Source organism: Anas platyrhynchos, chromosome 33 (genome assembly GCF_047663525.1).
Source record: "Anas platyrhynchos isolate ZD024472 breed Pekin duck chromosome 33, IASCAAS_PekinDuck_T2T, whole genome shotgun sequence".
Lineage (NCBI taxonomy): Eukaryota > Metazoa > Chordata > Aves > Anseriformes > Anatidae > Anas > Anas platyrhynchos.
The window spans coordinates 4,630,114-4,658,112 of NC_092618.1; the positions used below are offsets into that span (position 1 = coordinate 4,630,114).

Here is a 27,999-nt window from a genome sequence, read left to right on the forward strand (position 1 = left end):
TAATCCAACAAAGTGAAAGGGGGGCACAACGGATGGACAGACAGACACATTTCAGGGGTGTCCCCCCCCCCAACGACCCTATCACCCCCCCCAATAAAAAAAAAAAAACCTAAACCCCCCCCCCCCCCCCCCCAGATGGCGACCGAGGTGGACACCATGGAGGTGCCGCAGAACAACAACGGCCCCTGGGAGGGTCCCGACCCCGCGGCCACCGCCAAGCTCTTCGAGTGCTCCCGCATCAAAGCCTTGGCTGGTGGGACCCTGCCCAGCACCCAGGGGTGCTCCAGGGGGGGTTGGTGGGATTGGGGAGGGTCTGACGGGTTATTTGTGTCCTCCCCCCCCCCCCCCCCCCTATTTGGGTAGACGAGCGGGACGCGGTGCAGAAGAAGACCTTCACCAAGTGGGTCAACGCGCACCTCGCCCGCGCCTCGTGCCGCGTCGGGGACCTCTACGCCGACCTCCGCGACGGCTACGTCCTCACCCGCCTCCTCGAGGTGCTCTCCGGGGAGCAGCTGGTGAGAAACGGGGTCCCCCCGGAGCCCCCCCCGGCCCGAAAAGTCACCCCCAATTCTTCCCAACCCATCCATCGCCCCAAGACCCAAGCGGGGCTCCAACCATCTCCGTAGGGTTCTTGGTGGAGGCTTAGCAGTTTTTCGGGGGGGCAGATTCGGGGTGTTGAGGGGCTGTGACCCCCCCCCCCCTCCTTGTTTTTTTTTTGGGGGTGTCAGCCCAAGCCGACGCGGGGCCGGATGCGGATCCACTCGCTGGAGAACGTGGACAAGGCGCTGCAGTTCCTCAAGGAGCAACGCGTGCACCTGGAGAACGTGGGCTCGCACGACATCGTGGACGGCAACCACCGCCTGACCCTCGGCCTCATCTGGACCATCATCCTCCGCTTCCAGGTGGGCCGGCCGGGGGAGGGGTCCCTCGGATTTGGGGACGGGGTCCCCAGCCCCGGTGGCAGTGCCCCATCGGCTTCATCCAGATCCAGGTGATCAAGATCAAGACCGAGGACAACCGCGAGACGCGCTCGGCCAAGGACGCGTTGCTGCTCTGGTGCCAGATGAAGACAGCAGGGTGAGTGGTGGCACCGTCCTCACGCCAGGATGGGTCCTCCCCCCCCCCAAAAAAAAGGGGTGACCTTCCCCTTTCTACCTGCAGGTACCCCGAGGTGAACATCCAGAACTTCACCACCAGCTGGAGGGACGGGCTGGCCTTCAACGCGCTCATCCACAAGCACAGGTTGGCCACGGGGTTTGGGGCTCCTCCGTGGGGTTGGTGTTTTGTGGTTGTTTTTTTTTTGGGGGGGGGGGAGGAGGACACCCCAAAATTGGGCTCTGCGTGGCTGTGTCCCGACTGCAGGCCAGATCTCATTGACTTCCACAAGCTGACCAAGTCCAACGCTACCTACAACTTGCAGCAAGCCTTCAACACGGCCGAGCAGCAGCTGGGGCTCAGCAAGCTGCTGGACCCCGAGGGTAGGGACAGGATGGGACGGGACGTCCTCGTGTCCCTGCTGCTCCTGGGGGACTCCGTCTGTCTGTCCGTCCACCCATCTGTCCACCCATCTACCTGTCCATCTCTTCATCCATCCATCTACACGTCCGTCCGTCCTTCCATCCATCCATCCATCCATCCATCCATCCATCCATCCATCCATCCATCCATCCATCCATCCATCCATCCATCCATCCATCCGTGTGGGGTGCGAGGTCTTCTCCACCCACCCACCCACCCGAATCTCATCCAACCCATCCTCCTCACCCCATCGCTCGCTCCTCGTTAATTGCTCCCCGCTTCGTTTGCTGCCCCTGAGGACTTCTTCAGCCCGGGGACGGGGACGGTGGCGAGGGGGGCATTTTGGGGGCAGGGAGGCTCGGGGCCGACGCTTCGCTGCCCGGCAGATGTCAACATGGAGGACCCCGATGAGAAGTCCATCATCACCTACGTGGTCTCCTTCTACCACTACTTCTCCAAGATGAAGGCGCTGGCCGTGGAGGGGAAGCGCATTGGGAAGGTGGGCGTCGGGGTGCCCCCGCATCACTCCGTGGGGTGCTGGACCCCCAACCCCACGGGGAGCCCCCTCCTGTACTCTGGGGGGCTCTGTGGCTCCATGAGGTGCCACAGCCCAACAGGTGCTGGGTGGTGTCCCACGGGATGCACCCCAAACCTTGCACGGTTCCTCGGGGGGTTGCAGGATGCACCCTTGCACCATGCATGGTTCCTCGAAGGGTTGCAGGATGCACCCCTGCACCACGTGTGGTTGCTTGAGGGCCACAGGTGCATCATTGCACCATGCACAATTGCTTCAGGTTTGCAGGATGCATCCTTGCATCATTCATGGTTGCTCAAGGGGCTGCGAGATGCACCCCCAAACTGTGCACGGTTGCTTGGAGGGGTTGCAAAATGCACCCCTGCACCACAAGTGTGGTTTTTTTAGTCCCACAGGTGCACCGTTGCACCATGCATAGTTGCTTCTGGATTGCAAGATGCAACCCTGCACCAGTTGTGCTTGAGGGTCGCAGGATGCGCCCTTGCACCATGCACAGTTGCTTCAGGGTTGCAGGATGCATCCTTGCACTATGCATGGTTGCTCGAGGGGCTGCAAAATGCGACCCTGTGCCACGTGTGGCTTTTTGAGTGCCACAGGTGCACCCTTGCACCATGCGTGGTTGCCTCGGGGGGGTCTGTGGGAAGGCCCCCTCCAAGCCGTGCACGCCCCCGTGCCCAGGTGCTGGATCAGGCCATGGAGATCGAGGCCATCATCGAGCGGTACGAGGCGCTGGCGGCCGAGCTGCTGGCCTGGGTGCAGCACACCGTCACCATCATCAGCAACCAGAAATTCGCCAACTCCCTCACCGGCGTGCAGCAGCAGCTCCAGGCCTTCACCGCCTTCTGCACCCTGGAGAAACCCGTCAAGTGAGGGTCCCGGGGAGGGGGTAAGGGTTGGGGGGGACAAGGTTTGGGGGGGCACATTCTCACCTTCTGTTGCCCAACCTGTGAAAGGTTCCAGGAGAAGGGGAACCTGGAGGTGCTGCTCTTCACCATCCAGAGCAAGCTGCGGGCCACCAACCGCAAGCTCTACGTCCCCAGCGAGGGCAAGAGCATTTCCGACATCAACAAGGTGCTGGTGGGACGGGGGCGAGGTGCGCCCCCAGGGAGACCCTCGGGGCAAAACCCTGTTGCGACCTCCCCCCCCTCGTAGGCTTGGAGCTGCCTGGAGAAGGCAGAGCACGAGCGGGAGGTGTCGCTGCGCAACGAGCTGATCCGGCAGGAGAAGCTGGAGCTGCTGGCCCAACGCTTCGACCACAAGGCGGCCATGCGGGAGACGTGGCTGAACGAGAACCAGCGGCTGGTGTCGCAGGTGGGGGGGTGGGGGGCTCGGCAGGGGGGAGGGGGGACGTGGTTCTGGATGCTGGGTGGGGTTGGGGTTCCTGGGGAGAACGGTGGGGCTGGTGTCAGTGAGTTCCTGGTGGGCACCCCGAGGGCCAAGGTCATGCCAAGGGTTGGTGATGGCCAATCATGGATTGATTTTGGTTGGAGAAGACCCCAGTGGCCAAGTCCAACCAGCAACCGGTGTTCCCAGCTTGCTGGGACATCCCCATGGGGTTCTGCTCTCCAGTGTGGTGCACCAAGACCACCACAAGAGTTGACATTGCCCAAGGATAGATTCCTTTTGGTTGGAGAAGACCTTCTAGGTTACCAGGTTCTACCATCTACCAGTGCTCCCAGCTTGGTGGGACGTCCCCATGGGGTTCAACTCTTCAATGCAATGCACCAAGCCCATCCCAAGGGTTGGTGATGCCCAATCAGACTGGTTGTAGAAGACCTTGGTGGTCAAGTCCGACCATTAACCAGTGCTTCCAGCTTGGTGGGACGTCCCCACGGGGTCCATCTCTCCTAGGTGGGGGGCCCACCTTCCTTACAACATCTCCCCCCACCCCAGGACAACTTCGGCTACGACCTGCCGGCGGTGGAGGCAGCCATGAAGAAGCACGAGGCCATCGAGGCCGACATCTCCTCCTACCAGGAGCGCATCCAGGTGGTGGTGGAGCTGGCCCTGGAGATGGAGTCCGAGGGCTACTACGACACCAAGCGCATCAGCGCGCAGAAGGACAACATCCTGCGGCAGTGGGGGCTGCTGACCGAGCTGGTCCGCGCCCGCCGTGCCCGCCTCGAGCAGAACTTGGCCCTGCAGAAGATATTCCAGGAGATGGTCTACATGATCGACTGGATGGAGGAGATGCAGGTAGAGCCGGGGGACGCTGGGCATCCCCGAGGAGGACGCGAACTCCGGACCCCATTGTCTTCACCCACCATTCCCCAGGTACTGCTGGTCTCCAAGGACTTGGGGAAGCACCTGCTGGAGGTGGAGGACCTGCTGCAGAAGCACGGGCTGCTGGAGGCTGACATCTCTGCCCAGACCGAGCGGGTGCAGGCGCTCAATGCCACCGCGCTCAAGTTCTCGGAGCTGGAGGGTAACGGGGACCACCAGGGTGGGGGCCACCGGGTTGGATGCCACCAGGTTGGGTGCCACCCGGTTGGGTGTCACCAGGTTGGTTGCCACCAGGTCACTAGGTTGGGTGCCAACAGGGTAGGTGCTACCACACTGGTTGCCCCCAGGTTGGGTTCCACCAGCTTGGTGCCACCGGGATGGATGCCATCGGGTTGGGTGCCACCAGAGGGGCTGAGCACGGGGGTCAGGACCTTCCTTGCTAAGTCATCTTCTCCTGCCCCAGGCTACCAGCCCTGCGACCCTCAGATCATCTGCAACCGGGTGAACCACGTCCAGACGTGCCTGGAGGAGCTGGGGGAGATGGCGGCCAAGAGGCGCAAGGAGCTGGAGGACTCACGCCAGCTCTGGGCCTTCTTCCAGGAGATGGAGGAGGCCGAGGCTTGGATCCGTGAGAAGGAGCAGATCCTGGCTGCCAAGACGTGCGGCCGGGACCTGAGCAGCGTGCTGACGCTGACCACCAAGCACAAGAGCATGCTGGGCGAGCTGGGCAGCCGGCGGGCGCTGCTGCACCAGACCATGAAGCGGGGCGAGCAGATCCTGGCCAAGAAGAGGTTCAGCCCCGGCGGGATCCAGGAGAAGATCCGAGAAGTCCGCCTGCGCTGGAAGAAGCTGGAGGAGGTGACGGGACTGCACCAGCAGCGGCTGCAGGAGGCCCTCAACTTCTTCCAGTTCAGCGCCGAGACGGACGACCTGGTGGCCTGGCTGCAGGACACCTACCGCATCGTCTCCAGCGACGACTTCGGCCACGACGACTACTCCACCCAAGCGCTGCTGCGGAAGCACCGGGCGGTGGTGGAGGAGGTGGAGAAGCACCGGGCGGCCGTGGTGGCCCTCCGTAAGCAGCTGGCGCTGCTGGCGCCCGAGCACCGCCAAGGGGTGGACGTGCAGATCCGCGTGGTGGAGGTGGAGCAGCTCTACGGGGAGGTGGCCGAGGTGGCCGTGCTGCGGCAGCAGTGGCTGCAGGACGCCCTGGCCGTCTACCGCATGTTCAGCGAGGTGCATGCCTGCGAGGTCTGGGTGGACGAGAAGGAGCAGTGGTTGGAGAGGATGGAGGTGCCGGAGGAGCTGGACGAGGTCGAGGTGGTGCAGCACAGGTGCGGGGTGGTGGGGACCGGGCGCCCGGTGGCCACCGTCCATCGGGGACACTGATGTCCCCATCCTGCTCGGGGCAGGTTTGAGAGCCTGGACCAGGAGATGAACAGCGTGATGGGCCGCATCCTGGACGTCAACCAGGTGGTGCAGCAGCTGGTGGAAGGAGGCCACCCCAGCTCGGAGGAGGTCCGTGCCTGCCAGGACCACCTCAACAGCAGGTATCGGCGTGGGGAGGGGGCAGCTCGATGGTGCACGGGGCCAAGCACACCACAAGGGTTAGTGATGGCCACTAGGGTAGATTGATTTTGGTTGGAGAAGACCCCAGTGGTCAAGCCCAACCATCAACCAATGCTCCCAGCTTGTTGAGATGTCCCCATGGGGTCCAGCTCTTCAACACAACGCACCAAGCCCACCACAAGGGTTGGTGATGGCCAAGGGTAGATTCCTTTTGGTTGGAGAAGACCCCAATGGCAAAGTCCAACCATCAACCAGTGTTCCCAGCCTGGTAGGATGTCCCCATGGGGTCTTGCTCTCTGGTGCAGTGCGCCAAGTCCATCCCAATGGTCAGTGATGCACAATGATGGATTGATTTTGGCTGGAGAAGACCCCAGGGGTCAAGTCCAACTGCCAACCATTGCTCCCAGCTTGGTGGGATGTCCCCATGTGATCCTGCCCTCCAACTCAATGACCAAGCCCATCCCAAGGTTGGCAGTGGCCAAGTCTAGATTGATTTAGATGGGAGAAGACTTCAATGGCCAAGCAACCGGTGCTCCCAGCTTGGTGGGACATCCCCATGGGGTCCAACTCTGCAACGCAACACACCAAGCTCACCACACGGCTTGGCCATGCCCAGTGATAAATTCATTTTGGTTGGAGAAGACCTTCTAGATCATCAGGTCCAACCACCAACCAGTGCTCCCAGCCCGGTGGGATGTCCCTGTGGGATCGTGCCCTCCAACACAATGCACCGAGCCCACCGCAAGGGTTGGCCATGCTGAGGCCAGGCCTCCTCGTGGAGGCAGAGCCTCCGCAGGGCTCCATCCCCTGCTTGTCCCCATCCCCAGGTGGAACCGGGTGGTGGAGCTGGTGGAGCACAAGAAGGGGCAGCTCAGCTCGGTGCTGAAGATCCAGAACTACCTGCTGGAGTGCGCCGAGATGAAGGCGCAGGTGCGGGAGAAGCGCAAAGCCATCGAGGCCACGCAGTCAGGCGGTGGCGACCTGGGCGGCGTGCTGGCCTTGCAGCGGCGCCTCTCCACCATGGAGGCCGCGCTGGTGGTGCTGGAGCCCAGGCTGGTGGAGCTGCAGCGCGAGGGCGAAGCCTTGGCTGCGGACCACCCGGGGCGGGCCATGGAGGTCCTGCTGCCCTTCGAGGAGATCAGCGAGGAGTGGGAGGCCCTGAAGCGGGCGCTGCAGGGCTGCGAGGACTCGCTCAGCGTCGCCGGGCGCTTGCAGCAGTTCATCCAGGACCTGGACAACTTCTTGGGGTGGTTGGTGAAGACCCAAGCGGCGGTGGCCAACGAGGAGGTGCCGGGCAGCTTGGCTGAGGCGGAGAGGCTGCTGAACCAACACGCGGCGCTCAAGGAGGAGATCAACGGCTACGAGGAGGACTACACCAAGATCCAGGCGGCCAGCGACCTCCTGGTGCTGGAGGAGGCCGAGGTCCCCTACCTCTCGCTCCAGCAGTGGCTGCAGAAGCTGGACGCGGGCTGGGGGAAGCTGCTGCAGAGCTGGGAGGCTCGCCGGGAGGTGCTGGTGCAGGCGCACGTCTTCCACCTCTTCCTCCGCGACGTCAAGCAGTGCGAGGCCAGCCTCTACAACCAGGTTGGCCTCGCCTCCTCAGGGCCATCACAGCCCCAACGTGGGGGAGAGGATGGGAGGGGAAGAAGGGCTTGGTGGCCTCCAGGGGGAGGATGGAGAGTGGAGAGGTCTGGAAGGAGAAGGGCTCGGTGGCCTCCGCAGGGAGGAAGGAGGCTGGGGAAGGCTGAGAGGAGAAGGAGAAGGGCTTGGTGGCCTCCATGGGGAAGGCTGAAAGAAGGGCTTGGTGGCCTCCATAGGGAGGATGGAGACTGGGGAAGTCTGGAAGGAGAAGGACGTGGCGGCCTTCATGGGGAAGGCTGGGAGGAGAAGGGCTTGGTGGCCTCCATGAAGAAGGCCTTAGTGGCCTCTGTGAGGAAGGCTGGGAGGAGATGGACGTGGTGGCCTCCATTTGAAACTCTGGGAGGAGAAGGGCTTGGTGGCCTCCATGGGGAAGGCCGGGAGGAGAAGGAGAAGGTGGGTTTGGTGGCCTCCACGGGGAGGATGGGGAGTGGGGAAGGCTGAGAGGAGAAGGAGAAGGGCTTGGTGGCCTCCATGGGGAGGACGGAGAGTGGGGAAGGCTGGAAGGAGAAGGACGTGGCGGCCTTCATGAGGAAGGCCGGGAGGAGATGGACTTGGTGGCCTCCATGGCCTCCATGGCCTCCATGGGGAAGACTGGGAGGAGAAGGGCCTGGTGGCCTCCACGGGGAGGCCGCAGCAGCCCTGCAGGCGACACCAGGCCATCTCCTACCCCCCCCCCCCCCCCCCACCCCAGGAGTCCACGCTGGCCCACGCCGAGCTGCCGGACACGGTGGAGGCCGTGACCAACGCCATCAAGAAGCACCGGGACTTCAGCACCTCCATGGAGCTCGGCCTCCACAAGGTCCAGCTGGCCCTGCAGGCTGGCGAGAGCCTCCAGCGCCAGGGCAACCTCTACAGCGCCCGCGTGGCGGAGGCCATGGACTCCCTCCGCACCAAGTAGGCGCCCCCCCACCCCCCGTGGTGACAACGTCCCCCCCCCCAATTGACGGGTGCATCCTGGTGGGCCTCCACCGCCCCGTGCCTCAGTTTCCCTTCGGGTCACAGCGGCGTTTTGGGGGAATGACGGACACTGGGGGGGGGGTTGTTGTGGTTGAGGGGGGGGCTGGAGGTTTAAAGGAGGGGTGGGGGGGTTGATGCGAGCCCTCCCCACCCCCTGGCCCCCCCCAGGAGCCACCGCAACGCCGAGCTGGCGCAGGAGTGGATGCAGCGCCTGCAGGACCACCTGGAGCTGCAGCAGTTCCTGCAGGACTGCCATGAGGTAGGGGCCGAGACCCCCCCCCAAAAAAAAAAGTCCACGCTGGGGGTTCCCCAAAAAAAAATTCACACTGGGGCGGTCCCCACCGGCTGCTTGGGGGGGCACAGGGGGACCAGGATGTGTCCCCCTCCCCATGCCACAGGGCTGGTGGCCCGTGGGGCAGGGGGGCACTGTTTTTGGGGGGGCTGTGTGCTATTTTTGGGGGGGCTGTGTGCTATTTTAGGGGTCTGGATCCTAATTTGGGGGGAGGTGTCCCATTTTAGGGGGCTGAATTCTATTTTGGGGGTGCTATATCTTATTGTGGGGTCTGTATCATTTTGGGGGGCTATGTGCTGTTTTTGTGGGGCTACATGTTATTTGGGGGGCGCTGCATCCTATTCTGGGGGGACTGTATCCTCTTTTGGGGCTCTATATCCTATTTTGGGATGCCGTATCCAATCTGGGGGGCTATATCCTATTTTGGGGGTGCGGCATCCTAATCTTAGCAGGTTGCATCCTCTTTTTGGGGTACCGTATCCTATTTTGGGGAGGCACATCCTATTTTTTGGTACTGCATCTTATTTTGTGGGGCTGAATCCCTACTTTTGGGGGCCACATCCTATTTCTGGGATGCTGCGTCGTGTTTTTTGGGTGCTGCATCTTATCTTTGGGGTGCTACCTCCTATTTTTTGATGGTCTGTATCCTATTTTTGGGGTTGCTGCATCTTATTTTTTGAGTGCAGCATCTTGGTTTTGGGGTGCTGCATCCTATTTTTGGGGGGACTGAATCCTATTTTTGGGTACTGCATCCTCTTTTTGGAAGACTGCATCCTATTTGGGGGAGCCACATCCTATTTTGGGGGTACTTCATCCTAATTTTGGTGGGCTGCATCCTATTTTTGGGGTGCTGCATCTTATTTTTAGGGGAACCAAATCCTATTTTCGGGCACTGCATCCTCTTTTTGGAAGACTGCATCCTATTTTGGGGGGGGGCACATCCTATTTTTGGGGTGCTTCACCCTGGTTTTTGGGCACTGCACCTTATATTTTGACTGCTACATCTTGTTTTTGGGGTGCTTCATCCTGTTTTTGGGGGGCTTCATCCTGTTTTTGGGGGGACCAAATCCTATTTTTGGGTACTGCATCTTCTTTTTGGAAGACCACATCCTATTTTGGGGGGGCACATCCTATTTTTGGGGTGCTTCATCCTCATTTTGATGGGCTGCAGCCTATTTTTGGGGTGCTGTGTCTTATATTTTGAGAGCTGCAACTTGCTTTTGGGGTGCTGCATCCTATTTTGGGGGGGACAAATCCTATTTTCGGGTGCTGCCTCCTCTTTTTGGAAGACTGCATCCTATTTTGGGGGGCCACATCCTATTTTTGAGGAGCTTCATCCTCATTTTGATGGGCTGCATCCTATTTTTGGGGTGCTTCACCCAGTTTTTTGGGCACTGCACCTAATTTTTTGACTGCTGCATCTTGTTTTTTGGGGTGCTTCATCCTATTTGGGGGGGGACTTAATCCTATTTTGGGGTGCTGCATCCTATTTTAGGGGGAACAAATCCTATTTTTGGGTGCTGCATCCTCTTTGGACGACTGCATCCTATTTTGGGGGGGCACACCCTATTTTTGGGGTGCTTCACCCTCATTTTGATGCACTGCAGCCTATTTTTGGGGTGCTGCAGCCTATTTTTTGGGTGCTGCATCTTTTTTTTTGAGTGCTGCATCCAGTTTTTGGGGTGCTGCATCCTATTTGGGGGGGGACTTAATCTTATTTTGGGGTGCTGCATCCTATTTTAGGGGGAACAAATCCTATTTTTGGGTGCTGCATCCTCTTTTTGGACGACTGCATCCTATTTTGGGGGGGCACATCCTATTTTTGGGGTGCTTCACCCTCATTTTGATGCACTGCAACCTATTTTTGGGGTGCTGCAGCCTATTTTTTGGGTGCTGCATCTTATTTTTTGAGTGCTGCATCCAGTTTTTGGGGTGCTGCATCCTAATTTTGGTGGGCTGCATCTTATTCTTGGGTGCTTCATCCTGTCTTTGGGGTGCTGCATCCCATTTTTCGGGCGCTGCGCCTTCCATTTTGACTGCTGCCTCCTATTTTGGGGTGTTCCATCCTCATTCCGATGCGCTCCATCATATTTTCGGCTGCTGCACCCCCTTTTTGCCGGGCTCCATCCCCTTCTTGGCATGCCGCAACCCCACTCCCATCTCCCCTGACCCTTATTTTCGGGTCGCCCTACCCCATTTTCGGGGTGCCCAACCCCTCCGCGGGGGGGCTCCCCCCCTTTTTTCGGGCCCCGGGGTGGGGGGGTGGGGGGGGGGGGTTGGCAGGAGGCTGGGATCCGGCCCCGTGCGCTCCGCCCGGCTGCTGCAGGGCTCTGCGGCATCGCGCCCCATGCAACCGCGCAGGTACCGACAATTGGGCTGGGGGGGGGGGGCCAGAAGGAAAACGGGGGGGGGCTCCCCGATTTCGGGGGACCCTCGGCGACCCCCCGAGCTCTCCGCAGCTGGAAGGTTGGGTCGGGGAGAAGGTGGCGATGGCGCAGGATCCGGCCCCGGAGCAGCGACCCCATAAGCGCTGGCTCCAGCACCAGGCGTTTATGGCCGAGCTGGCGCAGAACCGGGAGTGGCTGCAGCGCATCGAGGAGGTAACCAAAAAAAATTCGGGGGGGGTCCCCGGGGGGGGTGGGGGGGGTGGGCTTCTAACCCCCCCCCCCCCCCCCCGCATCCAAGCTTGCGCCGCCGCAGCTGCATCCCCGCGTGAAGGGGCGGGGGGCTTTGGAGGGGATGGGGGGGGGGGGGGGGGTTAGGGGGGGGGGATGCGGCGCTCCTGGAGCCCCCCCCCCTCGGTGCGACCCCTGCTTGGTGCGAGCCCCCCCCCCCCTCACCCCAATGAGCCCCCCCTCCCCGCCAAGTGAGCCCCCCCCCCCCCTCGTTGAGCCTCCCCCCCCCCCATTGCAACCAACCCCCCCCCCGATTGCACAACCCCCCTCTGAGCCCCCCCATTGCCTCTCCCCCTTTGAGCCCCCCCCTTTGAGCCCCCCCAATTTCACCCCCCCTTTGAGTCCCCCCCATTTCATCCCCCCCACTGCACCCCCCCCATTACACCTCCCCATTACACCCCCATATTTCACCCCCCTGCACCCCCCCCATTTTGCCCCCCCATCCCACCCTCCCCACACGCCCCCCCCCAGCATTTCCCATTGCATCCTTCATGGCAGCCCCCCCCCAAAAAAAAAATACCCCCCCCACTGCCCCCATCCTGATCGCCCCCCCCCTTCGCTGCACCCCCTTTTCCTGCACCCCCCCCTTGTTGCATGCGTGCCCCCCCAGCCGCACACCTCCCCCCCCGAAAATGCATCTCCCCGGGTGCCCCCCCAAAATCTAAATACCCCCCCAAAAAATTTATACACCCCCCCACTGCCCCCCAAAAAACTGCACCCCCAAAAAATGCACCCCCAAACTGTACCCCCCCAAAAAATTGCACCCCCCAAAACCTTCACCCCCCACACTGCCCCCCCTTATTGCCCCCCTTTATTTTACCCCCTTTATTGCCCCCCCCTTTATTGCCCTCCTTAATTGCCCTCCCATTTATTTAACCCCCTTATTACCCCCCCTTTATTGCCCCCCCCCTTATTGCCCCCCCAAATGGGGGTCCCCATCCTTGCCCCCCCCCATCCTTGCCCCCTCCCCTCCGGGCACACGTGTGTGTGCGCGTGCGTGCCCCCCCCCCCCCCGGCACATGTCCCATGTCCCCCCCCCCCTTTACACGTCCCCCCCCCTCGCCCCCCCCCGCCTGCGCTCCCCTCTCGCACGGCTGCACCCGGCCCCAAATCGCCGCAGCCGCCGCAGCCACTCGTGAGCTGGGGACATTTTTGGGGGGGGGGGGACACGTTGGGGACACCGTAGGACACACACACACACAGGGGGACATTGGGGGGGTGGGGGGGACACGGGGATGCCCCGGGTGGGGGTTAGGGACCCCCCCCCCCCGGCTTAGCAAGGTCCTTGAGCGCTGTGGTCCCCGTGTCTGTCCCCTTGTCCCCATCCCTGTCCCCCCTCCCCGTGTCCCCCCATCGCTGTCCCCTTGTCCCCCCCCATATTCTCCTGACCCCCTCCACGTCCCCCTGTCCCCCATCCCTGTCCCCATGTCCCCCCCGTCCACATCCATGTCCCCCCCCTCCTCCTCTCCCCATCCCCACGTCCCCCTGGCCCCATCCACGTCCCCGTGTCCCCACATCCCCCCATCCCCATGTCCCCATCCACGACCCCACACCTCCTGTCCCCATGTCCCCACATCCCCCTGTCCCCCTGTCCCTGTCCGTGCCTCCCATCCCCATCCATATCCCCCGTCCCCATCCCCATCCCCATGTCCCCACCCACGTCCCCCTGTCCCCATGTCCCCGTCCCCATATCCCTGCACCCCCACATCCCCATCCCCACGTCCCCCTGTCCCCATCCCTGTCCCCACATCCCCATCCCCATGTCCCCATCCACGTCCCCCTGTCCCCATCCCTGTCCCCACATCCCTGTCCCCATGTCCCCATCCCCATCCCCCTGTCCCCATCCATGTCCCCCTGTCCCCCTGTCCCCATCCCTGTCCCCATCCCCATATCCCCACCTCCCCACATCCCCATCCACGTCCCCCTGTCCCCATCCCTGTCCCCATGTCCCCATCCCCATCCACGTCCCCCTGTCCCCCCCCCGTCCCCAGGAAGGCCAGCAGCTCCTGCAGGCCAAGCCGGCACTGGCGGGGGCCGTGGCCCCGCAGTTGGCAGCGGTGCGGCAGCGCTGGCAGGAGCTGGAGAGCGCGGCCCAGGCGCGGGGGCAGCGGCTGCGGGCGGCGGGGGCGGCCGAGCGGCTGCAGCGCGGCTACGCCGAGCTCGACCAGCGCCTGGCCCGCCTGGAGGAGCAGCTGCGGGCGGCCGGGGGGGCCCAGCCCAGCGCCGCCATCGGCACCCAGCTCCGAAGGCTGCAGGTAAAGGGTTGGGGAGGGGGGAGGGGGGAGGAAAGGGGGTGTCGTGGGGGGGGATGGAGGGGGTTGGAGGGGGGTTTGGGGTCACTGGAGGGGGGTTTGGGGGGCGTTGGGGGGCGTTGGAGGGGGTTTGGGGGCATTGGAGGGGGGTTTGGGGGCGTTGGGGGGGGGTGGGGGCATTGGAGGGGGGTTGGGGTCACTGGATTGGGGTTTGGGGTCATTGGATTGGGGATTGGGGGGGTTGGGATCATTGGAGGGGCATTTGGGGGTGTAGGAGGGGCATTTGGGGTCACTGAAGGGGGGCTTGGGGTCATTGGAGGAGGGGTTGGGGGCGTTGGAGTGGGGTTGGGGGCATTGGAGGAGGGTTTGGGGAGGTTGGGGTTGTTGCAGGGGGTTTGGGGGGTTGGAGGGGGTTTGGGGGCATTGGATTGGGGTTTGGGGGGGTTGGAGGTGGGTTTGGGGGCATTGGAGGAGGGGTTGGGGGTGTTGGAGGGGGGTTTGGGGGCATTGGAGTGGGGTTTGGGGACGTTGGATTGGGGTTTGGGGGCGTTGGAGGGGGTTTGGGGTCATTGGATTGGGGTTTGGGGGGGTTGGAGGTGGGTTTGGGGGCATTGGAGGAGGGGTTGGGGGTGTTGGAGGGGGGTTTGGGGGCCTTGGAGGGGGGTTTGGGGACGTTGGATTGGGGTTTGCGGGCGTTGGAGGGGGGTTTGGGTGCGTTGGAGAGGGTTTGGGGTCATTGGATTGGGATTTGGGGGGGTTGGAGGTGGGTTTGGGGGCATTGGAGGAGGGGTTGGGGGTGTTGGAGGGGGATTTGGGGGCCTTGGAGGGGGGTTTGGGGGCGTTGGAGGGGGGGTTGGGGTCATTGGAGGGGGTTTGGGAATGTTGGAGGTGGGGGGTTGGGGTCATTGGAGGGAAGTTTGGGGGCGTTGGAGGGGGGTTTGGGGGCATTGGAGAGGGGTTTGGGGAGGTTGGGATCATTGGAGGGGAGCTTGGGGGTGTTGGAGGGGCATTTGGGGTCACTGAAGGGGGGCTTGGGGTCATTGGAGGGGGGGCTGAGGGTGTTGGAGAGGGGTTGAGGTCATTGGAGGAGGGTTTGGGGTCATTGGAGGGGCATTTGAGGTCACTGGAGGGGGGGTTGGGGTCACTTGATTGGGGTTTGGGGAGGTTGGGGTCATTGGAGGGGGGTTTTGGGGGTGTTGGAGGGAGGTTGGGGGCATTGGAAGGGCATTTAGGGTCACTAGAGGGGGGTTTGTAGTCATTGGATTGGGCTTTGGGGTCATTGGATTGGGGTTTGGGAGGGTTGGAGGGAGTTTGGGGTTATTGGATTGGGGTTTGGGGGGACTGGGGTCAAGGGTGGGGGGTTTGGGGGTGTTGGAGGGGCATTTGGGGTTGCTGGAGGGCATTTTGGGGGGGTTGGGGTCATTGGAAAGGGGTTTGGGGGTGTTGGAGGGGGGTTTGGGGTCACTGGATGGGGGTTTGGGGTCATCGGATGGGGGTTTGGGGTCACTGGATTGGGGTTTAGGGTCAGTGGAGGAAGGTTTGGGGTCATTGGATTGGGGGTTTGGGGGGTCTGGGGATCATTGGATGGGGGTTTGGAGTCATTGGAGGGGATGTAGGGGGAGTATTGGGGTCATTGGATTGGGATTTGGGGTCATTGGAAGGAGGTTCAGGGGATATTTGGGGTCAAGGGAGGGGAGTTTGGGGGGATTTGGGGTCATTGGGCCGGGGTTTGGGGGCATTGGAGAGGTTGTTGAAAGGGGGTTTTGGGTGGTGTTTGGGGGTATAGGGGGGTTCTGTGTGAGGGTTGTGGGGTTGGAGGGGTGTAGGGGGGGTTGGGGTCATTGGAGGGGGGGTTGTGGGATATTTGGGGTCAAGGGAGGGGGATTTGGGGTCATTGGATTGGGGTTTTGGTGTTTTGGTGGTGTCGGAGGGGGGTTTGGGGTCATCAAAGGAGGGTTTGGAGGATATTTAGGGTCAAGGGAGGGGGATTTGGGGTCATGGGGTTGGGGTTTGGGGAGGGTTGGGGGGCTTGGAATGGGGTTTGGGGGGTATTGGGATGTGTGTGTGAGGTTCTGGGTGGGTGGGGGGAGTCCTGGGGGTGCTGGGGGGAATGTAGGGGGGTTTGGGGTCACGGCGTTGGGGTTTGGGGGCATTTGGGGGGTTGGAGGGGGATTGGGAGGATTTGGGGGGTTGGAGGGGGTTGCAGCTGGTTGCAGCACCGGTTGCAATGGGCGCCCAGCACCGCGTGCACGAGGAGCTCAGCACCACTGCAGCAGGGGCTCAGCCCCATTGCTGTAGGGTCTCAGCACCATCGCAGTAGGGTCTCAGCATCTTTGCAGCAGGGTCTCAACACCATTGCACTGAGCTCAGCACCATTGCACTGAGCTCAGCACCATTGCAGCAGGGTCTCAGCCCTGTTGCAATAGGGTCTCAGCACCATTGCACCGAGCTCTGCAACATTGCACCGAGCTCAGCCCCATTGCAATCGGGTCTCAGCATCTTTGCAGCAGGGTTTCAGCACCACTGCAGCGAGCTCTCAGCCCTGTTGCAATAGGGTCTTAGCACCCTTGCACCGAGCTCAGCACCATTGCAATGCATTCAGCACCATTGCAGCACGGTCTCAGCCCCATTGCTATAGGGTCTCAGCACCATTGCACTGAGTTCAGCATAACTGCAGTGAACTCAGCACCATTGCAGTGAGCTCTCAGCCCTGTTGCAATAGGGTCTCAGCACCCTTGCACCAAGCTCGGCCCCATTGCAATAGGGTCTCAGCACCCCTGCACCACGCTCAGCACCTTTATACCAAGTTCAGCACCCTTGCACCCAGCTCAGCACCATTGCACTGAGCTCAGCACCATTGCAGCAAGCTCTCAGCCCTGTTGCAATAGGGTCTCAGCACCCTTGCACCAAGCTCAGCCCCATTGCAATAGGGTCTCAGCACCCCTGCACCACACTCAGCATAACTGCACTGAGCTCAGCACCCTTGCACCCAGCTCAGCACCATTGCAGCAGGGTTTCAGCACCCTTGCAGCAGTCTTAACACCCCTGCACCAAGCTGAGCAACCCTGCACGGAGCTCAGCACCCTTGCACCCAGCTCAGCACCATTGCACCGAGCTCAGCACCCCTGCAGTAAGGTCCCAGCATCTTTGCAGCAGGGTCTCAGCACCCTTGCACCAATCCTAACACCCCTGCACCCAGCTCAGCACCCCTGCAGTAGGGTCTCAGCCTCTTTGCAGCAGGGTCTCAGCACCCCTGCACCCAGCTCAGGACCCTTGCACCCAGCTCAGCGCCCCCGCAGCCCCCTCCCAGCCCTGCTGCAGCCCGGCCAGGTGCTGAGTCACGGCCGAGGCTGCCCGGAGCTGCCAGTGCCACGGTGCCGGCGCGTCCCCGGTGCCCACGGTCCCGCCGCCGCCCCGCAGACGATGGAGACGCAGGTGGAGGAGTGGTGCAAGGAGGTGGGCGAGCTGCAGGCGCAGGCGGCCGCGCTGCCCCCTGAGGCCCCCGGTGCGGAGGCGGTGGGCGAGCGGCAGAGCGCGGTGGGCACCCGAATCGTCCGCCTGATCGAGCCCCTCAAGGAGCGCCGCAGGATCCTGCTGGCCGCCAAGGAGGTGCACCAGGTCAGCCACGAGCTGGAGGACGAGGTGGTGAGTACGGGGTGGGATTGGGATTGGGATTGGGATTGGGATTGGGATTGGGGAGGAATGGGGTTGGGATTGGGGTGGGGGTGGGGTAGGGAGGGGGATGGGGATGGGATTCCGATTGGGGTGGGAATGGATTGGGGATGGGATTGGGGTGGGATGGGGATGGAGATGGGATGGGGTGGGATTGGGGAGTGATTGGGATTACGGTGGGGTGGGATTGGGGTGGGGGTGGGATGGGGATGGGATTGGGATGGGATTGGGGTGGGGGTGGGGATGGCATTGGGATAGGGATGGGGATGAGGATGGGATGGGTGTGGGATTGGGGTGGGATTAGGATTGGGATTGGGGTGGTGGTGGAGATGGGATTGGGATTGGGATTGGGATTGGGATTGGGGTGGGACTGGGGTGGGATGGAGTGGGATTGGGGTGAGGAGGGGATTGGGATTGGAATGGGATTGGGATTGGGATTGGGATTGGGATTGGGATTGGGATTGGGGTGGGGGTGGGGATGGGATTGGGATAGGGATGGGGATGAGGATGGAATGGGATGGGATTGGGGTAGGATTGGGATTGGGGTGGGGTGGGATTGGGATGAGGAGGGGATGGGATTGGGGTGGGAATAGGATGGGATTGGGATGGGATGGGGATGGGGGTGGAACTGGGGTGGGCATGGGGATGGGATGGGATTGGAATTGGGGTGGGGATTGGGATGGGGCTGGAGCAGGACGGGTACAGGACCAGCACAGGAGCCGGTCCCCCCCCGCCGCCCCCCAGCTCTGGGTCCAGGACCGCCTGCCCCTGGCCACGCAGCAGGACCTGGGCACCAACCTGCAGAGCGTGCAGCAGCTCATCAAAAAGAACCAGGTGAGGCCAGCAGCGAGGCCAGGGGGGGTCCCACCATCATTGAGGGGGGGTCCACCCCATCACCTCTCCCTTTTCTTCACCCTCTTCCCCCCCCCCCAAACCCCAGAACCTCCGCCGGGAGATCCAGGTTCACCGTCCCCGCGTGGAGGAGGTGCTGGAGCGCGCGGCCGCCGTGGCCTCCATCAAGAGCCCCGAGGCCGAGGGGGTGCGGAGGCTGCTGGAGCGCCTGGGGGGGGCCTGGGGGGAGCTGCAGGAGCAGGCGGAGCGGCGGCAGCAGGCGCTGGACGCCGCCTTCCAGCTGGAGCAGTACTACTTCGACGTGGCCGAGGTGGAGTCGTGGCTGGGCGAGCAGGAGCTGCTGCTGATGAGCGAGGAGAAGGGCAAGGTGGCGGCGGAAAAATGGGGGGGGGGTTGGGGTCGGAGACCCCCTCCCCGAGGCTAATTTCCCTCCCCCCCCCCCGTGTCCGTGCCCAAGGATGAGCAGAGCACCCTGCAGCTGCTGAAGAAGCACCTGCAGACGGAGCAGACGGTGGAGAACTACGAGGAGAGCATCGCCCAGCTCTCGCGCCAGTGCCGAGCCCTGCTGGAGATGGGGCACCCCCAGAGGTGGGCGCAGGACCCCCCCCAAACCCCCCCCTCCCCCAAACCCCCCCCCCCAAACCCCCCCGACCCACCGCAACCCCCCCGCAAAGCCTGCAGCCGGGGGGGGGGCCGGGTGCTCACCGGGCGCTCTGTGTCCCCCCCCTCCAACCTCAACCTTCCCCCCCGTCCCCCCACCCCGTCCCCCCTCCCCGTCCGTGCCCAGCGAGCAGGTGAGCCGGCGGCAGTCGCAGGTTGACCGGCTGTACGTGTCTCTGAAGGAGCTGGTGGAGGAGCGCAAGGGCAAGCTGGAGCAGCAGTATTGGCTCTACCAGCTCGGCCGCGAGGTGGGTGAGCTGGAGCACTGGATCGCCGAGAAGGAGGTGGTGGCCGGCTCGCCCGAGCTGGGGCAGGACTACGAGCACGTCACGGTGAGCGGGGGGCAGGGGGCTGGGGGTGGCCTGGTTCCATCCTCGGGGGGCCCGGCGCCGCTCCTGCTCCGTGCTGGGGTTCCTGGGGTTGTCTTTGTGCGGTGCTGGGGGTCCTGGATTGATCCCTGCTCCATGCTGGGGGTCCTGGGGTTGTCTTTGTGCAGTGCTGGGGGTCCTGGATTTATCCCTGCTCCATCCTGGGGGTCCTGGGGATCACTGCTCCTCCATGCTGGGGGTGCTGGGGGTGTTCTTGTCTCATTCTGGGGGACCTGGGGGTGTCCTTGTCCCATCCTGGGGGTCCTGGGGCTGTTCCTGTGCCATGCTGGGGGTCCTGGGCATCATCACTGCCCTTTACTGGGGGTCCTGGGGTTCTTCCTGCTCCATGCTGGGGGTCTTGGGGTTGTCCTTGTGCAGTGCTGGGGGTCCTGGATTTATCCCTGCTCCATCCTGGGGGTCCTGGGGATCACTGCTCCTCCATACTGGGGGTGCTGGGGGTGTTCTTGTCTCATTCTGGGGGACCTGGGGGTGTCCTTGTCCCATCCTGGGGGTCCTGACACTGTTCCTGCTCCATGCTGGGGGTCCTGGGGTTGTTCTTGTGCCATGCTGGGGGTCCTGGGCATCATCACTGCCCTGTACTGGGAGTCCTGGGGTTGTCTCTGGGCAGTGCTGGGGGTCCTGGGGATCATGGCTCCTCCATACTGGGGGTCCTGGGGCTGTCCTTGTCCCATCCTGGGGGTCCTGGGGTTCTTCCTGCTCCATCCCGGGTGTCCTGGGGCCGTCCCCATCCCATTCTGGTGCTCCTGGCGTCATTCCTGCTCCACGCACCGCAACCCCAGCCCCAAGCCGCGGTGCCGTCCCCCGTCCCCATCGCCTCCCTGACCCCCATCCTGCCGTCCCGTGTCCTCCCCCCCCTCCAGCTGCTGCAGGAGAAGTTCCTGGAGTTCGCCAGCGAGACGGGCAGCGTGGGGCAGGAGCGCATCTCGGCCGTCAACCAGATGGTGGACGAGCTGATCGACTACGGCCACGCCGACGCCGCCACCATCGCCGAGTGGAAGGACGGCGTCAACGAGGCCTGGGCCGACCTCCTGGAGCTGATGGAGACGCGGGCGCAGCTCCTGGCCGCCTCCCACGAGCTCCACAAGTTCTTCAGCGACTGCAAGGAGCTGCTGGGGCAGATCGAGGAGAAGCGGCGCCGCCTCCCCGAGCTGGCGCCCAAGGACGCGCCGCGAGCCTCGGCCGGGGCCTTGCAGCGGGCGCTGAGCGCCTTCGAGCACGACGTGGAGGTGCTGGTGGGCCAAATCCGGCAGCTGCAGGAGGGGGCGGCACAGCTCAGGACCGTCTACGCCGGGGACAACGCCGAGGCCATCGCCAGCCGGGAGCAGGAGGTGCTGAGCGCCTGGAAGGAGCTGCTGGGTGCCTGCGAGGAGTGCCGGCTGCACGTGGCCAGCGCCGCCGACCGCGTCCGCTTCGCCGGCACCGTGCGCGACCTGGTGTCCTGGATGGATGGCGTGCTCTGCCAGATCGGCGCCGGGGAGAAGCCCAGGTTTGGGGGGGGTCCTCGCCACCCCCCCCCGCCCCCCGTGGGGACAGGGACACGGGAGAGGGATCAGCACCAGGAGCCCTGGTCTGGTCCAGCCACAGGGCTGTGCGTTGTCCCCGTCCCAAGGACCCAAGTTGGGGCCCCATCCCAATTTGTCCCCATCCCAGTGGCCCAAATTTTGTCCCCATCCCAATTTGTCCCCATCCCAAGGACCCAAATTTTGTCCCCATCCCAACTTGTCCCCATCCCAAAGACCCACATTTTGTCCCCATCCCAACTTGTTCCCATCTCAAGCACTCACATTTTGTCCCCATACCATTTTGTCCCCATCCCAAGGACCCAAATTTTGTCCCCATCCCAACTTGTTCCCATCCCAAGCACTCACATTTTGGCCCCATCCCATTTTGTCCCCGTCCCAAGGACCCAAATTTTGTCCCCATCCATGGAGCTGAGGATCCGTGCCCATCCCAATGCCCTGTGTCTTGTCCCATCCCAAGGCCTCGTGTCCTGCCCCATCCACGCCACCGAAGACCCCAACGCCCCCTCCAAGCTCCCGACCTCCCTCCCCACGTGTCCCCCCGCCTCGGTGCCACAACCCGTGTCCCCCCCTGCCCCCGCAGGGACGTCTCCTCGGTGGAGGTGCTGATGAACTTCCACCAGGGCTTGAAGAGCGAGATGGAAGCCCGCAGCAAGAGCATCGCCGCCTGCCTGGAGCTGGGCAAGACCCTCATCCTCGCCAAGAGCCCCGCGGCCGACGAGGTGCTGGGAGCGCTGCGGGGCATCGGCGGCATCGGCGGGGGGGGTCCCGGCTCACGTCGGGTCCCTCCCCCCCGTTTTCCTGCAGATCAAAGCCCTGGCGGAGAAGCTGCTGGCGAAGAAGAAGGAGCTGGCGGAGAAGTGGGACAAGCACTGGGAGTGGTTGCAGCAAAGTGAGCGCGGGACGGGCTCGGATGTCCCCGGAGGCTTGGGGGGACGGGGAACCGGGGCGCTCCCGTCCTCCCGTCCACCCACCCACCCACCCGTCCGTCCCGCAGTGCTGGAGGTCCACCAGTTCGCCCAGGAGGCGGTGGTGGCCGACGCGTGGCTGACGGCGCAGGAGCCGCTGCTGAAGAGCCAGGAGCTGGGCAGCAGCGTGGACGAGGTGGAGCAGCTGATCCGGCGCCACGAAGCCTTCCGCAAGGCGGCCGCTGCCTGGGAGGAGCGCTTCAGCTCCCTGCGCCGCCTCACCACGGTACGGGACCCCCGCCTCGGCTGGGGGGCAGCCCCCCGGGGGCACCGGCAGCCGGGAACCCCGTAGGAAGGAGAACCCGAAGGCGTGGAGAACCTCAATGCGTGGTGGACACCAAGGCGTGGGGAATCTGAAGTTATGGGGAATCCGAAATTACGGGGAATACGAAATTATGGGGAATCCTGAATTATGGAGAACCCCAAATCACAGGGAAGCCTAAATGATGGAGAATTCAACACATGGTGAACACCAAGTCATTGGGAACCCTAAATTATGGAGAGCCCCAAAGCATGGGGAATCCTAAATTATGGAAAACCCCAAAGCATGGGGAATCCTAAATTATGGAAAACCCTAAAGCATGGGGAATCCTAAATTATGGAGAATCCTAAATCATGGAAAACCCCAAAGCATGGGGAATCCTAAATTATGGAAAACCCTAAATTATGGAGAACACCAAGGCATGGGGAATCCTAAATTATGGAGAATCCTAAATTATGGAGAACACCAAGTCATGGGGAATCCTAAATTATGGAGAATCCTAAATTATGGAGAACCTCAATGCATGGAGAACCACAAAGTATGGGGAATCCCAAATTATGGAGAACCCCAAGTCATGGGGAATCCTAAATTATGGAGAACCTCAATGCATGGAGAACCCCAAAGCATGGGGAATCCCAAATTATGGAGAACCCCAAGTCATGGGGAATCCTAAATTATGGAGAACCTCAATGCATGGAGAACCCCAAAGCATGGGGAATCCCAAATTATGGAGAGCCCCAAATCATGGGGAATCCTAAATTATGGAGAATCCTAAATTATGGAGAACCTCAATGCATGGAGCACCCCAAAGCATGGGGAATCCCAAATTATGGAGAACCCCAACTTATGGGGAATCCTAAATTATGGAGAATCCTAAATTATGGAGAACCTCAATGCATGGAGCACCCCAAAGCATGGGGAATCCTAAATTGTGGAGAACCTCAATGCATGGAGAATCCCAAAGCATGGGGAATCCCAAATTATGGAGAGCCCCAAATCATGGGGAATCCTAAATTATGGAGAATCCTAAATTATGGAGAACCTCAATGCATGGAGAACCCCAAAGCATGGGGAATCCCAAATTATGGAGAACCCCAACTTATGGGGAATCCTAAATTATGGAGAATCCTAAATTATGGAGAACCTCAATGCATGGAGCACCCCAAAGCATGGGGAATCCTAAATTGTGGAGAACCTCAATGCATGGAGAACCCCAAAGCATGGGGAATCCCAAATTATGGAGAGCCCCAAATCATGGGGAATCCTAAATTATGGAGAATCCTAAATTATGGAGAACCTCAATGCATGGAGAACCCCAAAGCATGGGGAATCCCAAATTATGGAGAACCCCAACTTATGGGGAATCCTAAATTATGGAGAATCCTAAATTATGGAGAACCTCAATGCATGGAGCACCCCAAAGCATGGGGAATCCTAAATTGTGGAGAACCTCAATGCATGGAGAATCCCAAATCATGGGGAATCCTAAATTATGGAGAATCCGAAATCGTGGAGGTCCTCAATGCATGGAGACCCCGAGGGCATGGAGAAGCCCAAATCAAGGAGACCCCCAAGGCATCGGGATCCCCCATAAATGCCCCATCTCACCCCCCTTCCCCTCCACAGCTGGAGAAGCTGAAAGCGGAGCAGAGCAAGCAGCCGGCCACGCCGCTTTTGGGGCGCAAATTTTTGGGAGAACCCCCAGCGCCCTCGCGCCCCGGGGGGGATGAACGCCCCGAAACCCCCCGCGCCCGGCCGGAGCCCCGCGTTGCCTACGTGCGGCAGGAGCTGCGTCCCGAGAGGCTCCAGCCCAAGCTGGACCGGGTGCGGGAGGGGGACGGGGACGGGGACACCACCCCCGCCACCCCCGCCGCCGTCACCACCGAGGCGCCGGTGGCACCCAAGGGTGACAGTGGCGGGGGGGACGTCGGGGAGGGGAAGACGGGGCTGCTGGAGCGGCGGAGGGAGAGGAGGGAGCGGAGGATGGAGAGGCAGGAGTCCAGCGAGCAGGAGGGGCCTCGGCACGGGTGGGTGTGGGATGGGGATTGGGGTGGGATTGGGATTGGGGTGGGGATGGGATTGGGGACTGGATGGGATGGGATTGGGATGGGGAAGGGGATGGAGATGGGGATGGGGATGGAGGGGGGGATGGAGATTGGGATGGGATGGAAATTGGGATGGGGATGGGGATGGGGATGGGGATGGATTTTGGGATGGGATGGGATGGGATGGGATGGGATGAAGATTGGGATGGGAATGGGGATGGGATTGGAATGGAGTTTGGGATGGGATGTGATTGGGATGGGGATGGGGATGGGGATGGGGATGGGGATGGGGATGGGGATGGGGATGGGGATGGGGATGGGGATGGGGATGGGGAGGGATTTTGGGATGGGATGGGATGGGATGAAGATTGGGATGGGATTGGAATGGAGTTTGGGATTGGATGTCATTGGGATGGGGATGGGGATTGGGATTGGGAAGGGATGGGATGGGATGAAGATTGGGATGGGAATGGGGATGGGATTGGAATGGAGTTTGGGATGGGATGTCATTGGGATGGGGATGGGGATGGGGATTGGGATTGGGAAGGGATGGGGATGGGACAGGGACAGGGACAGGGACAGGGACAGGGACAGGGACAGGGACAGGGACAAGCACCCCCCGTCCCCTCTCCCCACCAGCAAAGCCACCCTGGCTGACATCGTGGAGCAGCTCCAGGAGAAGGAAGCCACCGTCCCCTCCCCAGCACTGGTGAGCACCGCCCATCCTCACGTCCCCCAGCCTCAATGACCCCCCCGAATCCCCCCTGACCTCTGTGTGTGTCCCCCAGCCCCGGGACCGCGAGTCCCCTGGCCGCCTCCCCAACGGCGTCGAGGCCCTACCGGAGAGGACCCCACGACCAGACCGGCCCCGTGCTCGCGACCGCCCCAAACCCCGTCGGCGCCCCCGGCCCAAGGAGCCCGGCCAGGGGGGGCCGGGGGAGGCCCGGAGGTCGAGGTCGGCCCCCGCCCAGAGCAGTGCCCCCCCTCCACCGCCCCCCAGCCACACGGTGCAGCACGAGGGGTTCCTCTTCCGCAAGCACGAGTTGGACGGGCCCAACAAGAAGGCGTCCAACAGGTCAGTGGGGTTGGGCGTGGAAGGGGGGGTCTCAACGGTTTGGGGGTCCAACAGTGGAGGGGATCCATCAGCGCTCAGGGACCACCAATGGGGAGGCGTCACGATCATTTGGGGGCCCGTCTTTGGGGAGGGAGCACTGTGATTTGGGGCCTGTTGATGGAGGAGAAGCTCCAGGATTTGGGTGTCCATCGATAGAGAAGCTCTACAATTTTGGTGCCCATCGATGGTGGAAGGGTTCCACAATTTGGTTGCCCATCAACGATGAAACTCCATAATTTGGGTGCTGATCAATGGTGAAGGAGCTCCACAGTTTGGGTGCCCATCAACAATGAAATTCCACAATTTGGATGCCCATCAACAATGAAGCTCCATGATTTGGGTGCCCATCAATGATGAAACTCCACAATTCGGGTGCCCGTCAACAACGAAACTCCATAATTCGGGTCCCCAACCATGATGGAGCTCCACAATTTGGTTGCCCATCAACGGAGGAGAAGTTCCACAATTTGGTTGCCCACCCATGACAAAACTCCACAATTTGAGTGCTCACCAACAACAAAAGTCCACAATTTGGGTGCTCACCACCAACAAAACTCCACAACTTGGTTGCGCACCAATGAACCAAGACCCCCACCATTCAACCACCCATCAATGGCTTGGGCCTCCCCTTGCCCCCCAAAGCCTCCCCCACCCCTGGGGTCCCACCACAGCCCCCCTCTGCCCCCCCAGGTCCTGGGTGAACCTCTACTGCGTGCTGAGCAAGGGCGACCTGGCCTTCTACAAGGACGCCAAGGGCCCGGCGAGCGGCAGCACCCATGGGGGCGAGCCCCCCCTCAGCCTCCACCAGGCCATCAGCGAGGTGGCCGCCGACTACAAGAAGAAGAAGAACGTCTTCAAGCTGCGGTGGGTGTCAGGGGGGGCTTCGGGGTGTGGGGGGGCAACGATGGGAGTCTTGGGGTCAGGGGGTGTAGGGGGGGGTGGGTGTTGAAGCCCCCCCTGTTGCCCCCCGTAGGACTGGTGACGGTAGCGAGTTCCTGCTGCAGGCCAAGGATGAGGTAGGCCCGAGGAGTTGGGGCGGGGAGGTTGGGGGGAGATTTGGGGGGTTTTGGGGGAGATTGCGTGGGGTTATGGTGAGATTGGGGGGGTTGGGGTCTTTTGTGGGGTTTTGGGGTTGTTTGGGGGGACGTTTATTGATGTTTTTGGACAGCTTGGGAGCTCCATTGCGGTTTGGGCAGATTGGAATAGGGGGAGAGTTTAGGGGGGATTTGGGGGAATTGGGGGCTTTTGGGTCTTATTTTGGTTGTCTTTTTTAATTACTATTATTTGTTGGAGTTTTGGGAGGTTCTTTGGGGTTTGGGGGTTATTTTGGGGCTAATTTCAGTGGTTTGGGAGTCTTTGTGGTTTTTAAATATTTGTGTTTTTTTTTTTTTTTTTTTTCTAACTATATTTGGAGGTTTGGGGGTTTCTTTGGGATTTGGGGGGTAATTTCAGTGTTTTTAGAGTCTGTTTATTATTCATTTGTATTTTTTATAATTATTATTTTTGGAGGTTTAGGGGTTTCTTTCGGATTGGGGGGTAATTTCAGTGGCTTTCGAGTCTGTTGTTTTTGTTGATTTGGTTATTTATAATTATTTGGGGGGGGGTTGGGGCTTTCTTTGTAATATGTGGGGTAATTACAGTGGTTTGGCTGCCTTTTTTTAATATATGTAATTATTTTTGGTGGTTTGAGGGTTTCTGTGGGGTTTGAAGAAGGTTTGGATGGAATTTTTGAGAGATTTGGAGACTTTCTGTTGGTTTTTTATTATTATTTCTGGCAGTTTTGGGGGGGTAATTTTGGAGGTTTGGGGTCTTCAATTTTTTTTCATTTTTACTGATTTAATAATTATTAACGAATTTATTTAGGGATTTAATTTAGGGATTTAATTATTGTTTAGGTTAGGGATTTATTTGGGATTTGGGATTTCAAGGGATAATTATGTGGGTTTGGAGTCTTTTCCTTTATTTTTCTTTAATTAGCATTTGAGGGGGTCATTGGGGCTTAAGAGGTAATTAGGGGGATTTGGGGGATTTAGGTACATTATGGGGGGGATCAAATTGAGTCAATTTTCGGGGGTTTCATTTCTTTTTAAGGGTGGGATGTGGGGGGGTTGAATTTTAGTTACATATTTTGTGTTTTCTTTTGCTTTTTCATGGCTTTGTGGTTATTTTTGCCTTTCTTGTATTTCTGTGGTTATTTTTGCCTTTCTTATATTTTTTTGTGTGTGTGTGTGTTTTTGATTTACTTTTTTGTGGGATTTTTTTTTTTTTACTTTTTTTTCATTTCTTCCATTTTTTATCGTGTTTTTCTCGATTTTGTTATTTTGCTGCTCTTTTTGATTTTATTTTGCTATTTTTTCCTTTTTTTTTTTTTTGTTTTGCATTTTTAAATACACTCCCCCCCCCGTTTTTTCCCCCCTTTTTTTCGGTTATTTTTTCTTTTTTCCCCCTTTTTTTCCCCCCCACCCCCCATTTTCAACCCCGCTTTTACTTTCCCTTTTTCCTATTGCTTTTTTTCTCATTTCCTCGCGGCTTTCACCCCCCCAACGCCCCCCCCGGACCCCCTCCCCAATAGGAGGAGATGCGCGCCTGGCTGCGCGCCCTGGCGGCCAGCGCGCGGGAGCACGCGGAGATTTGCGCGCGCCGCGGCCCCGCCCACCACTACGTCATCAACCGACGAGGGGGGGCCGCGGCGGGAGGGGGCGGAGCGCCGCCGGAAGTGACGTCGCCGCCCCTGCCGCTTCCCAGTGTGGCGGGAGGGGTGAGGCGGAAGGACCCCCCCTCGCTCTGCTCCCCCCCCCCCCCCCTTTAATTTTTTCAACCCCTCCCCCCCCAAATAATTTGGGGAGGGGCGAGGC

The 27,999-nt window shown here is 60.9% G+C and overlaps 1 protein-coding gene across 1 annotated transcript; it reads left to right on the forward strand.

The window, feature by feature from the left end:
- Positions 1-124: 124 nt before the first annotated feature.
- SPTBN4 (spectrin beta, non-erythrocytic 4) lies at positions 125-27,999 on the forward strand. Its single transcript, XM_072029931.1, is given in 35 exon segments — positions 125-253; positions 364-515; positions 729-902; positions 986-1,077; positions 1,162-1,242; positions 1,363-1,478; positions 1,905-2,017; positions 2,732-2,919; positions 3,007-3,124; positions 3,206-3,364; positions 3,947-4,249; positions 4,328-4,478; positions 4,740-5,610; positions 5,689-5,826; positions 6,673-7,429; positions 8,178-8,380; positions 8,612-8,702; positions 11,195-11,335; positions 13,402-13,665; positions 17,083-17,307; positions 18,079-18,168; positions 18,275-18,553; positions 18,644-18,774; positions 18,974-19,178; positions 20,096-20,721; positions 21,339-21,477; positions 21,563-21,647; positions 21,753-21,949; positions 23,612-24,012; positions 24,670-24,739; positions 24,819-25,105; positions 25,835-26,008; positions 26,118-26,160; positions 27,717-27,776; positions 27,778-27,999. Coding segments are annotated over 35 exon segments (7,329 nt in total). The 5' UTR covers positions 125-135; the 3' UTR covers positions 27,865-27,999.